At 40.4% G+C, this 18,209-nt stretch overlaps 1 protein-coding gene across 4 annotated transcripts in view; it reads left to right on the forward strand.

The window, feature by feature from the left end:
- Positions 1-15,333: 15,333 nt before the first annotated feature.
- The window catches only part of LOC147455096 (uncharacterized), an 86,392-nt gene continuing 83,516 nt past the window's right edge, over positions 15,334-18,209 (forward strand). For 2 of the 4 annotated variants that reach the window (XM_086515197.1, XM_086515198.1), the window contains exon 1: positions 15,334-15,705. In XM_086515197.1, coding sequence (XP_086371323.1) covers positions 15,349-15,705 — 357 coding nt within the window. In that variant the 5' untranslated portion in view covers positions 15,334-15,348. Of the gene's footprint in view, positions 15,706-17,100; positions 17,182-18,209 lie in introns of all 4 variants that reach the window. The other 2 variants (XM_086515199.1, XM_086515200.1) reach the window with 2 other exon arrangements.

Raw genomic sequence — 18,209 nt, forward strand, 5'->3', positions numbered from 1 at the left:
TACATCCGGACTTGCACGAGGATTTGTACATGGAGCAACCAAGTGGGTTTGTTATTCATGGTTCAAAGAAGATGGTATGCCGGCTTCTTAAGACCTTGTATGGGCTGAAGCAATCATCTCGTGAATGGTATCGTAAGTTTGATGCATTCATGAGTTCATTGGGTTATGTACGCAGTTATGAGGACCCATGCCTCTATACTCGCAAGGCTGCAGATGGTAGTCTTATTGTTTTGGTTTTGTATGTGGATGACATGCTGATCGCAGGGAAGTGTATTTCTGATGTGGATGCCTTGAAACATAGGCTACATAAGACCTTTTCCATGAAGGATCTTGGGGATGCCAGTCATATTTTGGGTATGCGGATCACTCGTGATCGTTCTCGCAAGATTCTCTTTCTTAGTCAGAAAGAGTACATTGACAGGGTGCTTGAGCGTTTTCATATGGAAGGGGGGAAGGCCATTTGTACCCCGTTGCCTCCATATGTAAAACTCAGCCATGATGACTGCCCTCAGACATATTTGGAGACTACAGAGATGTCTCAGATTCCCTATGCGTCAGCTGTTGGTTCCTTGATGTATGCCATGGTGGCTACGCGTCCAGATCTTGCTCATGCAGTTGGTGTGGTTAGCAGGTACATGTTTAACCCGGGCAAGCGTCATTGGGATGCAGTGAGAGGTATTCTCAGATACTTGAGAGGGACTTCAGAGTTGTCCCTATGTTATGGTGAGAAGGATATGTCTGTTTGCGGATATACAGATTCAGACTATGCAGGGTCAGTGGACTCGAGGAAGTCTACTAGCGGCTATGTGTTCACAGTTGCAGGTGGACCGGTTTCGTGGGCATCACGTTTACAGCCATGCGTTGCTTTGAGCACTACAGAGGCTGAATATATGGCTGCCACTGAGGCTGCCAAGGAGGCCGTATGGCTCTCACGACTAGTGGGAGATCTTGGTATGGCTGGTGATGCTCCGATTCTACATTGTGATAGCCAGAGTGTCATAGCGTTGGCACGGAATCCTGTCTTCCATGCGAAGACAAAGCACATTGAGGTGAGGTATCACTTCATACGAGAGGTGCTAGAGGACAAGCGCATAGAGCTTGTCAAAATACACACTGACGATAACCCTGCTGATCTACTCACGAAGTCGTTAGCCTCACAGCGGTTTGCACACTGTAGATCGCTGATGGGTATGGCTTGACTTCTTTTGCTGTACTTTGGCCACTTTAAAGGCACACTGCCTTTAAGTGGGAGATTGTTGGGTTAAAGGCCCGTGTGCCCGGCTGCCCGTTGTTCAGCCGCCCATGTACAGCCATTCATTTACTCATTCATAATAACTATACTCATAACTACACATTGTAGTGCGAGTACCGCCCCGCCACACACTGCGTCTATCTCCTTCTTCGTGCTGGCTCTCTGTGTGTGTGCTCCCCGATCCCAACACAAGTAAGGGTTTCTCTACTCTCCTCCTCCTGTGTTGGTACTACACTCATCCCCGAGATTCTCAAGAGGTGTCAATGACAATGTCCAATTTTGATAATTCCAATGGGAGATTGTCTTGAGATCTAGGCATGATGTATCTTGGGCTTATCTAGGATGAAGTTAGGCTTAAGGGGGCAATTGTTAGATCTAACCCTACATTCACCTATGAAGAAACCCTCTACACCTTGCACCCTTATCTCCATGCCACCTACAGGCTCTATTTATGAATGCCACCTAAATAAATTATGTGGCTTAATGCTGCACATGACACCTCTAATATTTGCATGCACCACTTTTGTCTCTAAACGGAGGTCATTTATACAAATCCGATCATCCCATGAATCATAATCTATTGCATCTTTTGTATAAAGTTATCAATGTTATTTTAAGTTAATGAAGCTTAAGATTAGTCATCAACTATCATGAATGTCAGCAACACTTATCTGCCATAATGTATAAGCTTGACATTGTTCTCTCTCTAGCTCTACAAAAGGGCAACCAATGTGCATACTCTAAAAGTATTTATCGAGTCTACTTCTGCACCAAGTCTCTCTCTAGATTTCCTTGTGTACTAATATTTAATTAATGCATTAGCCATGAATGGTTAATTAGTCTTTTTGCCATAAGTCTAACATTAGAAAGGTTGAAACAAGCTTGAGACACAAGCGCTTACTGACAATAATTATAATAGTAATGGGTTTGTAGCTACAAAATCACATTTGATGCTGATGAAGGGATGGTTACATATAATGATATGGAATCCATCTCTCTTCCAATCTTTTAGGACAGAGTAAAGACTACACATAATCAATTGCTACACATGCCTTGCAGCAAAATAGGATGCAAGAATAGAATCGATGCTTGAGCTTGAGACAAAGATCCTACTTTTGTATCTCCAGAATGCACACCCACAAGTTATGGTTCCTTTGCAAAGCAACCCCCCATGACTCTAAGAATGTTGTATAGTGAAACATTTGGGAGGTAATGCTACATAAGAGCATTACTAGGATGCATACCTAAAAAAGTGAAACATGATATGTAAGAGGAATTTGATGATTTGACACGACCATTGCATCCAAAATGCCTAAAAATGATTGTCCATATGTTTCTTGAAACTTGGAGAGGGGAAAAAAGGAAAAAAAATCCACCCAAAACCCCTTTGAAACATTTTGTCTCTGCATAGACTATTTTGGGATGCTTTGAAAATTGCCCAAAATAGTCTGTGCCAACATGGATTGTTTTGAGAGGTTTTTGAGTTGAAATTTTGCTTTCTCTCGTTCTCTCGGTGTGAGAATGAGACATGAATAGTTGTTGTAAGGGTGGTTTTTGGGAATTCCATATGCAACAACGAGGTCAAAATTATTAATTTCCTCTTACATTTTATAGTTTCCCATGTTTGACTTTTTTGAATATGCACCCAATAAAAATATTTATGCGGCACTTTCTCTCAAATGTTGCACAAGACGTTATGGCATCCTAAAAAATATGGTATATTGGAGCCACATCGATTACACACGATGTTGCACATATGTGCAAACACCTTTACTACGTGTTCTACCAAGTTCTTAGCTTGGCTCATGAGTTATGCACCTGATTGCCTTGATGAAAGTGAAGTTGCTAGAAGTAGTGAGCTCACACATCATCTGCATGGTTGCCATAAGTTTTGTGTTTTTTTTTTAAGGTCCCTTTAAAACAACCTTTAGGTGAATCCATTAGCCATTTTAATATTTTATGATCATTTAGCTTATTGACAAAGTGTGGTATAGTCAAGATGTTGATGCCTATTATCTACACAACACTACATTGATGTTCTTGAGAGATGCAAAGTGCATGCATTGCAAGCTCTACATCCCTACCCATTGACCTACTTACTTAAGGATTAGGCTTTGATTAAATAAGATGATTTTATCCTCATATTAATTACAAACAGAATCTCAAAGCTTCAATCCAATATTTTGTGCTCATTCTAGCTATGAATACATATATTCATCGACGAAAAGATCTTAAAGAGTCCAATCTTCATACACAAATCACATATACAAATTGTTGATGCACACACAACAATAATCAAATGCACTAGAAACATGAGTAAAAACCTAACCTACTACTACCAATTGATAGATATCACTAGGAGAAGGGTAGTGGCTCGCAATGAGCATGCCCAAGCTCTTATCATTTGCAATCAATTAGTAGCATACTCCTAAATCAATTGATCAATTTAATGCTTAGAGAGGAAGCACTAACTATAGCATAGATTAGAATTAGGATCTAATTAGATTAGGAGATACTAATCTAGATATAGCTCTGATACCACTTGTAAAGTCTATAAATTATGGTGGACAAGCATTGCTAGCATTCACCATGTTTGATGACTAATATTAAGCCTAATGAGCTTAAAATGTCACTAATAGATAATTTTGTACAAAAGATGCAATAGATTAGGATTCATCGGATGCTTAGCTTTGTACAAATGGCCTCCATTTATAGATGGAGTGGTGCATGCAAATACTAGAGGTGGCATGTAGATAGGGTGCAAGGTGTAGGGGTTCAACTTAGGTGAATGTAGGGTTAGACCTAACAAACAATGGGTGGCACACATGCACAACACATTATGTAGCTCGTTTAAAGCCTTGCACATCATTGGGTTGGCTACACTTTTCAACTCGCCTTTCACATCCGATACATCACATGGTTAGGCTTACGCATAAGCACATGATGTGGAGACAAGATTCTCACTACATGAAACAAAACTCACATCCAATATGTAATGGCAATGCCATGCTTTGTAGTGGCTACATGTGTAACTAGGATGATCATGCAATGCTTGAAAAGAATTTTGTTATGTGGGGTTGGTCTTCGTTTCCATATTGTCATACAATTGCAAATATGCCAATCTTACATCTTGATTCTCACAAGTTCATAGTCACATTCTTATGCTCAATAGTAGAAATGTGTGCTTAAATAGATATAGGTGTGTGCTACGCTAGTCTTTGATTGTCGGTTTTTTGTTTCCCACATGGGGACAAGTTTTTGATCCCCTTCCACTTCATCTTTGCTAAAGAAAGATCTAATATTTGTTGTTTTCTTGAAACAATTTTTTTCTTGGCTTCTGTGACACTCAATGTGTGTGTGTGTGTGTTTTTCTTTTTTTGGGGGGGTGGGGGGGGGGGGGGGGGGGGGCAAACTCCCCTTGTTTAAAAAATAATGGAAAAACACATTGTCCTTTTTGGTAATGCAAGGGGAATCCTAATGTTAGGAGCCAAATTTGGGCTTCTAGTGTTGGAAGTAAGAATTTCAAAAAGGGTCAAAAGAAAGTTAGACTTACGTTTCACTCAGTAAGGAGATATTGTTTTTTTTTCACTTATGTAGCTAGAACTACTTGTTTTCACAAAAAATAAGATAATTTAAAACTTTACTATATTAATACAAGATTTAATTGGAAATATGCTTGTTTTCACTTCATGAGTTGGAAAATGCACCACTCACCCATATTTTTTTATCCTTGTTGAGCCAAGTTGCTACATCGTGGCTACTTCCAATAACCTTCTTCATCATCATGCGTCCAATAAAGTGTGTTTGCTTCTATATGCAAGGTTATGAAAGATATATGATGGAACATTACATTGATCTACTTGCTCCATGCTAGAATTGATCCTTCAAGGTTTCAAATTTTTCCCACAACTCTACCTGCTTCTTTTGTGATTGCTGCATTTTATCAATCTCCAATCAACATGTTGGTTTTACTTTTATAGTCAGGTGTGGGAGAAGAGGTGACTTTGGGAGAAGAGGTGATTTGGAACTATGCAATTACTTGCAACAAAACCTTCATTAAAATCACATAGTAAGCATGCAATTGCACTCTTTCATGCTGCATCTGTTGAATAGCTTTACTTGATAATGCATGGGCTGGTCATTTATGAGTTTAACATTTCCTCAAGCTACATTATCAGAGTAAGAAGAAGAAGAGTTTTAACACGATAGGAAAAACCTCAAGGAACCTTAAATATCTATCCAACAAGTCTTGAACCCAAGACTTGTTGTGAAAGTTTGTTTGCTCATGAGTGACTAGGGACCCTCTCCTTTCATCAAAGTTCAATTACCAAACTGAAATCCTCTTGGCACCTTCCTCATGGTTGGCACCTATGATATACATCAAGCTCACCTCTTAGCCTTGGCCCCTAGCCTTCTACTTGGTCCTCTCCCCTCACAAGTGTTGGTTGTCTCCTTATGGGTTGCAACTCCATGGCAACCTCACTGTCTTGTAGCCCCTTTACAAGGCAATCCCACCTTCCTCTCGGAACTTGGTTGAATCCTTTTTCTCTTTGTGGTTGGGCACCCAAGAGCTGGTGCAAGCTTTCTATTTCTCATGCGTTTTTGCTTACTACCCCTACTTGACAACTCCATGCACAAGGCAACCTAGTTGTATTTGAGATTTGAACATTGTGCTAAAATCACAAAATTGCAAGTCTCAACTACTTAGAACTGAAAGGGATGAAAAAATGCACATATATAATGTCATTTTGATCTTACCCTCTGAGGAGAGGTGCCATAGTAGATATAAATTGCAAGGTAGAAGATCTAGAAGGTGCCAATGTTTAGCACAAAGATGCCACCATGTTTGAAGAGGCCATAGTAGGTCTAGAGGAGCCTTGTCAACAAGTTGAATATGTATGTGATTGTGTTTTCATAGATAGTTTGTGTGAGAGAGAGAGAGAGAGAGAGAGAGAGAGAGAGAGAGAGAGAGAGAAGCATCACTTGGACAATAAGCCATCTTTGTTGCCCTTGAAAGGTGAAAGCATCCAAAAATGGGCAAGATACACACATCTCCTAAGAGATAGTAATTGCCAACACATTGTGTTTCACATTTTTACCTAGCTAATTGTGTTCAAACAAGTTCTAGTCATGTTTGGACCTTGCCTACCCTACGTTGTAATCCCAGACAATGCCATTTGCAACCACTATAGTGTATGATATAATTCAGTGGAAGCCTTTCCTGTTGAAGTAGTCCTCATGATTGGCCCAAGGGGTAGTGATTGAAACTAGTTTTCTATCCAAAAGGAATTTCATGGATTGCCTCAAAATCTATGGCATAACTTTGTATTCTCTGTGTCATTGACCGTTTGACAAAAAGATCATGCAAACCAGAAGTAGTTAGTGCATCACAAAATTGAATGACAAAATTTTTTGTACTATTATAGAGATTGTCTATAATAACTTGCAAATTTGACCTAGAATCCAAGTAGTGTAATGCTACACATACTCTTTTCTCAATGGAGATTTGCCTTCCAAAAATTAGTGTCTAAATGTTGCATATTTGGAGCTACCCGTGTTGTCAAGAAGTTGAGGTGTCTCTGCTTACACAAAGCGTGCTCTTAAACATCTTGTTAGAGTAGCTACCCATCAAGCATTCCTCCATGATGTTACCAGACATATGTGGTACTGATGTGTGTGAACACACTTAGGACCGTCGAGGCATTTTTTCCATCACTAGGAGGCTCCCCCCCCTCCCGTGCATTGTTTATACTCCCATCACTCTAGGGCTAACTTATCTTTCATTTGTGCAATAAACAATACTACTCTCTGTTCTGTGCCTTGAGATTCTTTATCTTCTCCAAGCTGTGTGTGTTTTCCTGCAACCCTATTTCCAACAATTGGTATCAGAGCACGTTGCATCCTCCTGGGCATAGTCGTCAACATCGCCATCACATGCCTCCTCACTTTCTTTGATTTTGGTGAGCTTTGGTGAGCATCAGCAGGTTGTTGATAAATGCTTCGGGCTCATTTTGGTCTCCGTTTCCACTATAGGCAATATTGCGTAGACAATTTTGTCCTTTTTTTGTAGATTTTCTATAAGTGAATTTTTTTGCGTAATAGGTCCCTTACAGTCTTCTTTGGGTTGTGCTACATAGCCGTGTTAGTCCTACCTTGTTTCTCCTCTTTTCGTGCAGTTTTCACATCAAGTGCAGGCACTCACCATGGCTAACAATAACACAGATGTGTCAAGATGTTTGTTGCTACAGATAAATTGGATGGGGACAACTACCCAATGTGGGCTTACATGATGCAATATGTTCTTGTTTCAAAGGGCGCTCGGAATGTTGTGCAGGGCATTGATGTATGTCCCAATTCTGTGGATACAGGTGTTGTTGAGGATGTTGCAGGTTTTGGTGGCAGAGTTGTTGTTGCTAGAGTTGTTTTGCCTATGACTGAGCAGTCTTGTTGGGATGTTAGAGATGCACAAGCTCATGCATTGATTGTGTTATCTGTGAAGTGCACTATTAATCCTCACATTTGCTTGACTAAATCAGCTAAACAAGCTTGGGATATTATGGATGGTCTTTATGCAAGATGCAATGAGGCTAAAATTGCATTGTTGCGTAAAGAGCTGGAATCAAAGATTATGCATGAGGAAAATGACATGGACACTTTCATTACTGGTATCAAGGATATTAATGAGCAACTCATTTTTGTAGGTGGTCATTTCTAATAGTTTGCTTGTGCAGACTGTTCTTGATGCATTGCCAGATTCTTACTAGACTTTTGCTAGTACTTGGAGACTTATGACACAAGAAAATCCTGATGTTGTCAAGTTTGATGCATTAATATGCACATTGATGTTGCAAGAGTCACTTTCAAGAAAGAAGAGGGCTAAACATCGTGCAATTGAACATGCCTTTATTGCTGCTCAAAGAAAAGGAGGTAACAACAATGTAGACACTTCTCATGGTTCTTCAACAAGTGGCAAATCACATGTTCCTAATGCTTCTACTGGCAGCACTTCGTTTGGGAATTCTGGTGAAAAAGGCAAGAAGAAGATGCATTGCCATTTTTGTAAAGCTAATGACCACTTGATCAAGCAATGTCCAAAATTGAAGGCAAAAGAGGGCAAGAAGAAAGAGGCTGGTTCCACTACAAGTGTAGCTATTGTAGAATCTTCTGTGAAAGGAGATTGTGCTGCTGATATAGATGTTGAGTGGGAATTTAGTGATGAATGCACTTATGATCCTTCTGTCCATGATGCATGTATGTCAGTTGCTACAGATTCACATGTGTGGTACTTTGATAGTGGTGCTACAGAGCACATTATCTCTCATTTGGTGCAGGCATTCGCCATGGCTGACAACAACACAAATGTGTTCAAGATGTTTGCTGCTGAGAGGATAAATTGGATGGGGACAATTACCCAATGTGGTCTTACATGATGCAACATGTTCTTGTGTCAAAGGGCATTTGGAATGTTGTGTAAGGCATTGATGTATGTCCTAGTTCTGAAGATACAGGCGACGTTGCAGGTTTTGGTGGCAGGATTACTGCTGCTAGAGCTGCTTTGCCTACGGCTAAGCAGGCTCATTGGGATGTAAGAGATACGCAGGCTCATGCATTCATTGCATTATATGTGAAGTGCACTATTACTCCTCACATACGTTCAGCTAAATCTGCAAAACAGGCTTGGAATATTCTGTCTGGTCTTTATGCAAGTCGCAATGAGGCAAAAATTGCATTGTTGTGTAAAGAGCTTGAGTCAAAGATTATGCACGAGGAAGATGAAACAGACACTTTCCTTGCTGATATCAAAGATATTAATGAGCAAATTATCAGGCGAAGTCATTTTTGATAGTTCACTTGTGCAGACATTCTTGATGCTTTGCCAGATTTTTATTAGACTTTTGCTAGTGCTTCAAGACTTATGACCCAAGGAAATCCTGAAGTTGTCAAGTTTGATGCATTATGCACATTGTTGTTGCAAGAATCACTTTCCAAAAAATAGGGCTAAACAACATGCAATTGAACAAGCTTTTGTTGCTCCTCAAAGAAAAAGTGGTAGAAACAATGTAGCCACTTCTCATGGTTCTTCAGCAAGTGGTAAATCACCTATTTCAAAATGCTTCTGTTGGAAGCACTTTGTCTGGTAATTTTGGTGAAAAGGGCAAAAAGAAGATGCATTGCTGTTATTGTAAAGCTATCACTTGATCCAACAGTGTCCAAAATTGAAGGCAAAATAGGCTAAGAAGAAAGAGGCTGGTTTCATCACAAAGATAACAATTGTTGAATCTTTCGCTAAAGGAGATTGTGATGCTGATGTAGATGAAGAGTGGGATTTTAGTGCAGAGTGCACTTATGATCCTTTTATCCATGATGCATGGATGTTAGATGCTCATGTGTGGTACTTTGACAATGGTGCTACAAAACACATTACATCTCATCGTGACTTGTTTACCTCTCTCAAGGATGTGCCTCATGGGAATACAGTCACTTGTGCAAAAAATTCCTCTTATCCAATCAAGGGAATTGGAAAGATTGTGTTGATTTTTGCGAATGATAGTTCTTTCACGCTTGTTGATGCATTGTATGTACCTCGGATCAAAAAGAACCTTTTGTCTATATCTGCACTTTCTAAACTTGGTCTTGTTGCGAAATTTGTGGATGACAAATGTACAATTCATGATCTCAATTTTGGTGATGAAATTGTTGCATCCGACATTTTATGTCGTGTGTTGTATACGCTCACTTTGTATGACAAGTGTGGGCACAATTTTGCAAATGCAGTTGTGGATTCAAAGGTTGTTTCAGATGCATATATTTGGCAAGCACGTTTCGGGCATCCAAAGTATGCTTGTCATTAAATATCTAATATCTAACCAACCCAAATGATTTTCTCGTATTAAACAGATCATTTAATATGAGATAATAAACAGGAACAAGGGTTAGAATATAGACATGTGCTTACGGATCTATCTCAACACGGGCCAATGGTAAAGGGGCCCAAATGAGAGATAGTATGTCAAAGAGCAAGGTTAACTAATGAAGCTTAAAATACCTTAGCTTCATTAAAGACCTCCAATGGTTAGTGTTAAAAGCCCTTTGACCTTAAGCAAGCTAGGGCTGAGCTTGAGGTGGGAACCCTACCCAAACTTGTCTTTGACCTTAAGCAAGCTAGTGTTGTGCTTGAGGTGGGAACCTTAAGCAAGCTAGGGCTGTGCTTGAGATGGAAACCCGACCTAAAATTAAGCAAGCTAGGACTGTGCTTGAGGTGGGAACCCGACCTAAACTTGCCTTTGACCTTAGGCAAGCTAGGGCTAAGCTTGAGGTGGGAACTCCACCTAAGGTGCTTGTCATGCTTGATGACTAAGGTACTTGAGGTACTTGTCACATTTAATGAGGAAGTTGCTTGAGAAACTTCCTATGCATGGGGGTAAGATGCTTGAGTCAAAAAGAGAACCTACACACTTAATGAGGAAGTTGCTTGAGAAGCTTCCTATGCATAAAAATCTCAAAGTTAGGGGAATTCTAAAAGAGCACATAGGGCACATGTCAGACTCTCACTAAGCTTAACCACATGGTGTGCTTGAATGCTATTGGTTGGGCTAAAGAGGGGTCCAATGAGCTTCTACTTCCATCTAACAAATATCTAGATATTTTCAAGCTCTCCCTCTCTAAGGGGTAAGGAGAACACTTGTCAAAAGACTACCCATATACTTGACTGCATGTTGCATGTGATTGACTAGGGGGAAAGGGGTCCAATGAGCTTGCAACATGCAGAAAGGCCACCACTCGCCCAAAGCAAGGAGGGGGGGTGCTAGGGGGATATACTCTACACACACACTCATTTGCAAAGCATTCTCACTTGGTGAAAGTTGAGGAACACCACCTACTTCTCCAAGCTTGTGAGAGCCTACATCAACACTCTTGGCTATGGAATGCAAATCCAACCAAGAGCAATGCTTCCATGCTTAAGCTTGCCATCTTCTCCATCTTCATTACTATGCTATTATGTATGCTAGCAAGAAGAGTAATGATAAGTGAGGAACTATTTCTTTCTCCTATGGAATGTTTCTTCTTCCTCTTCCCTATCCTCATTCCCCGCTAGCTCTCTCCACCTTTGAAGGTGTTTGAGGCCTTGGGACCGAGGCTTGGGATAGTTAATGCTTTCTTCAAGTTTATGTTATGTTTGTGATGCATGAAGCTTTCCATCTTCATTGCATCACCTAGGTCACAAGGAACACAAAGATTGTATTGTACCAAGTCTCCCTTGATGGGAGAAACCATAATACAAATGCCTATTGGAGGGGGGACCGGCTCCATATGAATCCGGTCCTCAACTATTGTCATGTTCTCTAAACTCTCTCTCTTGCAAAAGTATTGTTCATGCCAAGTTAACTAAGTACCATGTTTATGTTGCTACCATCAATTAAGTTCACCCGCTATGCTCACAAAGTAATCTCTTAAAAGTGCTTCACCTAATTTCCTAATTTCGCTGTTTTCAAAGTTCATAGGCAATTTCCATTACAATGCTAGTTTGTTACGTTTGCAAAAATCTGATATGGTTGCTTCTTTGCTGCCTCTTGAAGCACCTGTGAAGCATGTTTTGTGCAAGCTATATTTTGAGTAAGATAAACTGTTTGAAGTTTCCAAAGGATGGTTCGGTTAGGGCTACACGCAGATTGCAACTTGTGCATAGTGATGTTTGTGGGCCTATGCAAACTCCTTTCTTAGGCAATTACATGTACGTGACTTTCATTGATGATAGTTTGCAGTCTCACAGGTCAGCAGATTTATGCATAGCCCAAGGTCTAAGCATTGGTAGACTGTTAAGAGGATCTTTTGCTACTTGAGTGGAATTTTACATCTTGGGTTGTTTTATCCCAAGGGGGGATCATTGGCACCATATTTACATGTATTTTAAACTCATATTGGGTTGGTTGTTTTGACATGCGAGTGTCCACAAGTGGTTTTTGTTTCATGCTTGACAATTCATGCATATCATGGTTGAGCAAGAAGCAACCTACTGTGGCCACTTCCATTTGTGAGGCTGAGTATAGGGTAGTCTTCACAACTATGGTTGAGTTTGAATGGGCTCAGACGCCTCATGGCTGATTTGGGTGTTGGACACGAAATTGCCAACATCGTCTACACTGACAATCAGAGCACATTGGTAGTTTCAAGGAACCTAGTTTTTCATGCTCGCATAGGCACATTGAGGTGCATTATCACTATGTCACGGAGAGACTCTAAGCAAGAGAGACCAGCTTGGCCTACTTGCCAACATAAAACAACCTTGCAGATCTTTTCACAAAGGCATTGTCTCGTGAGAAGTTCGAAGCTTTTTGCAAAACTTTGGGATTACTCCCCTTTGTGGACTGATCATGTCCTCATGGCATGGCACTTCCCTATACACTATGTGCCAGCTCTTGTTCACCATTTCACTCCTAGAGGGGGATTTGTTACCATAAATGTGTGGTAGTGATGTGTGTGAACACACTTAGCACCGTCGAGGCATTTTGTTCCCTCACTAGGAGGTTTCTTCCCCTGTGCATTGTATATACACCATCACTGTAGTGCTAACATATCTTTCATTTGTGCACTAAGCAATACTACTCTCACTTGTGTGCCTTGAGCATCTTCATCTTCCCCAAGCTATGCGTGTTTCCTTGCAACCCTATTTCCAACACATGAACATTTGTGGACTAGGATATGCCCAATATGCTCTATTGTCATATCTTCTGCTCCTGGTGTGAGACGGTTTCGTTGGGAAAACTTATCCCATGATTAGTACGAGGACATGAACTTTGTGTATGTACTCAATAATGCCATCATCGATATACTTTGTGAGCTATAGAGCTATGGTGTGGCCATAATTAATGCAACGAAGCCAGCAAGAACCACCACCTCATCCTCCATGGCCTGAAACAAAAGTCGAGGTCGCATTTCAAAGTCGAATGGATATGAGTAGATGCTACATATGAGAATTATTTAGACAACAAAATATAGGAGTACAACAAAGAATTTTTATTTGATCAACAATTTATATTAAAAAAGAGATCGATACAACATTCTTGCTTGAAAAATTCTAATACATCAAAAAATTAGGCAAATGCACTATTGAGAGATCCAAGAAGTTTGAACTTCTCAACTTTTGTAGCCTTGTGAGCCGCATCTAATGCCCTTTGCTGAGCTGCCATGATCTTCGCAGTGTTTGCACATCAACAAGGAAGTCGCACATTCCCCTCCATCTTCTATAGTATGTGTGTGTGTGAGAGAGGGACTCCTTCAATCTTGTATTAATGTCGTTGGAGCCAAAGCATACATGTAACTCTCTTAGACATTTAGTCTGGTAAGGCTCTTCATATACACAAAAATTCCTTTGCCTCCATATAATTCCCAAGACTTCATGTTAGGTGGTGGGTGGTCATGCGAAACTCAATTATGAGTTATTTGGGAGGATAATTGAGCCCCTTCGTGGTCACATAAATCCTACTATGCCAGCTCTATTCTACCGAGCACTCCCTTTTGTAACTATATGCCAATATCAGCATAGTTGCAAAAGAGAACTGAGAGAGACTTTATGAAGTGCACGTGAAGAAGGGCGGCACTAACGTCATCTTGCCAAAGGAAGCTCTCTTGGTGGCCCTACAATCTGCACAGGATTCAATTCTAATGACTCTCTCTCTCTCTCTCTCTCTCTCTCTCTCTCTCTCTCTCTCTCCCCCTCCGTGACACCCTGTACCAACCATAGTCAATTGTCATGCATGTGCGTAGATTTTTCAAGGTTGCAACTGGTTGGTGTCATGCACAAAACCTCTAGGTGGCAACGAGCTATGCTCAGTTATTTGTGCGTGACCAAAACGACGGCTCAGTAGGTGCATTTTAATTTGAAAAAAAACCAAATTGGCTCAATTATCAATTATCGATAACTGAGCCTCAATTAGGTGCACTTTAATTTAAAAAAGAGCATAGTAGGCTCAATTATCAAATCATAGTGGGAGATAGATTTATTACTTATTACTTACGAGGATGCATTGCCTTCCAGTAGACAACTCTAGATGCTCTCGATCTTAGAACCCCCCACAACTAAGGCGTTTGGATGGAGAGGAGGATTCTCTCTGTCATCCCCCATCCCCCCGCCTAAAGACATTGACCCGCCCCTTCATATCACTCTGAAGAGAAAGTGGAGGCATTAATTGGGACAGTAAAAAGTGGTGCTTTAAATTCAAAGCTATATGGTTTGCAAACATCCCTCCTAAAAAGTCTTTGCTGCTTTGGTTGATTCTACACAAGGCAATCTGGACAGGAGTAAAATGTAGAGATTGTGGTCAGGGTTCTGGACTGTGCTCCCAATGCGTAAATACAGAGGAAGACCTCCCTCATAAATTCCTCAATTGTAGATCCTCTATTAGGATCTTGATTCCACTGGCATAAGTTTTAGGGTTTTGGCCCTCTGCCAAACAGTGGCTCTTGGGAGACAGAGTTAAAATCATCTCTTCATATTGGGCCACAATCCGTTTCGAGTTCATTAGGAATATGTGGAAAGAGAGGTGTGCAACGGTGTTTAAGGAGTCTTACCAGACTAAAAGTCTAAGAATGATTTTTATTGACTTCAATTTGCAGATATTCCAGCTAAATTTGGACCAGTCCAGGATCTAACATGCTCAAAGCAAAGTGCTGGCAGTTGAACAACTGGACGAAGGCAATTCACTCTAGGAGGACTCTACAACAGAGGACCGAGGAAGTAGAAGGAAAGTTGGCAGAATACATAATCCGCTGCGATCAAGCTCATGAGGTGATGCTCAAAATTGAGCATCGAATCCAAATACTGGAAATGGGTTACTAGAGTATTGTTGTGATTGTTACCCTTGTTTTTTTTTTTTTTGGGCCCCTCCTCTACAAACTCTTGTATATCCCCTCACCCCTCCTGGGGTTCATGGATGTATTTTTTTAAAAAGTCTCTCTAATACAAGTCTGCTCTGTTTGGTAAAAATTATCAATTACTGATAACTGAGCCTCGCGTGACCATGCTCTTAGGTTGTTCCAAAATGCACATCAAGTGAGCCTTGCGGTTCATTTTAAGACTTTCTTTCCCGCTTCACTCGATGGATGGCGTCTCAACGGGCACCGAAGGAACTCTACATGCTCATTCTCGCCCTCGAAATTCCTGCTCCTGCAATCTCTGTTGGCACCATGGTTCAAGCTCTCCTAGCTGCCCCAAAACGCCCACCTCGGAGATTAACCGGGATCACCCCTGTTTGCATCATGAACGTTTTCTCGGCGACGTCAATGGATATGGGTTCAGCCCTTCGTTCTGGCAATCATTGAAGTCTTCGGCGCCACATCAACATTCCAGTCCTCTTTATTCACCACGAACCTCCAAATCAGATGGAACGGCTGTACCAGATTCTTGTGCCCATTTTCCTACTTCGGCATGGTTTTCTCCTTCCAGGTTCAGCCAGGTGGGTCTTAAAGCTTCACTTTTAGTGCACTTGTTTGATTTTTCCTGTTCAACTACTGCGCCTTTGGTTTGGAAATTACTTGCATGCACATAGCCTTTTTTCTGGAGAATATTCATTTTCCTGGCCAGAAAATTCTTGTGTGCACGCCCTTCCTTCCCATGCAGCTACATTGTGTCCTGGTACTATATCTCTACTGTTTGTTTGTTGGACCATCAATCCCCTTATCATGTAGTTCTGCCTTTTTTTGGGCCCCAAGTGTCTTATGCTATAAGCCAAATTTCTCATGAACCATAGAACGGTTGTTTTTTCAATAGTTTTATGGTAGCATTATAAAGTAATCCTATTTCTATTCTATTTTCGGGTGAAGACAGATGGTGGAATACTATGGCAGCATTGGTGTGTGATTAATTTTTTTCTTACAGCTGCAGTTAAGTGTGATTGATAATTCTTCTTTGTTTACTCTGAACTCCCATCTTTTCCAGTTAGGGCCTGGCCCTGCTTTTATCTCAAGATGTAATCAAACCGCACCCTTTTTTCAATCTGTAATAAAGTATTTATACTTCACTGGCTGTTGAGCATTTTGGTACTTTGGTTGCCCCCTTGCCCCTTCAGCATTGACATTTTTCTACTCCCTCACTCCCCACCTACCATAGGTATGTAGGTCCTCACCTTGTTTATGTAGCATAGGGTGGTCCTTGTCTGATTTTTTTTTTTTCATGAGAAAAACAGACATGGAGCGTTTCATTCGCTCCACAATCTGTAGAAATCAACAGGTCTATTGCCACCGTTTTTTCTCTACATTTTTCTCTTGAAAGCTCATGAATGTAAGACATAAGATAGCTACATCAAAGAATGGGAGGAAGAGAAAATCCAAACTGGGGCCATGTAGTGCCAATGAAGGCCATGTCACACTGTCAAGAAAGGTTTTGGCCACCACAAACTAATGAAAGCCTGGCATGTCTCTCAATCTTGTTTGCGTTGTCGTGTATGTTGTCATATTGTCCTCTAAGTGTACGTATAAGCTCAAGGCACGGTAAACTCGAGCCTTCTAAATGGATCAAAGGCATAGGCAATTGATTAACTGCCATTTAAGATCCAAACAATTGGTATCCCTATGGGCACCAATTGTGTTGTTTTTCTTGCTAATCTCTATCTTTTTACTTATGACTTTGATTTTATGGAGCGTCTTGTCCTTGCTAACACTTGCCCAATATTTTTGCACAAGTTATGCAATTTAATATGCTTTGTAGATGATCTTTTTGTTCATGACGTTCCTTCTTTTCAAGATTTTATGTACTTGAATTCGAAATCTGTAGGTGGAGGAATTTATCCTAAGGAGTTTGTGAACTTAACTGTACCAGAAATAGTGATTGTTGTCTTTTTTTAAACCTTAAGATTTTTCAGGCTCCCTTGGGATTGGAAGTAGATATCTATGATAAACGCCTTGAACCAGAATATGCAATCTAAATATCATGAGTATGTCTCACATTTCTTCGAACATTCTCTTTTAGCTAAGTACGGTGTCATTTGCTCTCAACTATTTAGAGTTTCTCATCTTTGTTCTAGTAAGTCTGCTTTTGTTGTTCAGTCGTGCCATCTTATTTCTTCACTCGTTGAAAAATGATACTCATCCAAAAGGATCATGAAAAACGTTCGTTCATTTTTGCATCGTAGTAAGTTTATTTTCAATGTTTCTTCCTTTGGAATGTTCAAATAATTAGTAGTAAATTCAATAAAATGGGGAGCTTAAAAGCCCACTATTTGTTTGACTGAGTAACACACTATTTGGATGTTTTGATCTCTAGCGCTTCTAGTATTTTTGCTCTAGCTTGACAAATGCTAGCCTTTATCATGGTTGAGTATGCCCATCAACTCCGAAAGTGATAGAAACTTAGCTCATTGGTTTTATAGAGTACATTCAAAGCATGAATGGCCTCTATACAAACCTGCACCTACTCTTGGGTACCGATGACGTGAGTAGGGATGTCATAGTTGTTGTCCAAGCTATGCATGATAAAGGTGATAATCTTATTCTTCTTGTTTGGACAAGCAACAAAGTTGAAGTCACATATTGTCAAGTTTGGATCTTTGATTTTCAACCTCTTCTCTGTAGGTTTGTAGTAGTATTCATTTCTAGTATTTAGCTTACATTAGGTCTCAAGAATTTGTTCCTTTATAAGTTGCTGTGTGGATTCTGATTTCTAGGATTAAGTCTTTGAGATGTCTTATCCTTTTTAGTTATAAGTTTACTTGTTTCAAGTTTTAGCCAAGTAAGCTGCTTCAACTTGGTTAATAGCAAATAAAGTGTTTTTTTCTCTTTTCCCTTGTGTCTCTTGCTTTTGTAGTTTTATGAGTGTTTTATCCCCTCTTATAATTCGTGAGTTCAAACTATTCTGAACTTATGAAGGTCTCTCTCTCTCTCTCTCTCTCTCTCTCTCTCTCTCTCTCTCTCTCTCTCGCGCGCGCGCGCCCATGGTCTTGTTGAGAAGTCTGACACATGGCAT

Source organism: Adiantum capillus-veneris, chromosome 6, assembly GCF_014529385.1.
Source record: "Adiantum capillus-veneris isolate H3 chromosome 6, ASM1452938v2, whole genome shotgun sequence".
Classification (NCBI taxonomy): Eukaryota; Viridiplantae; Streptophyta; class Polypodiopsida; order Polypodiales; family Pteridaceae; genus Adiantum; species Adiantum capillus-veneris.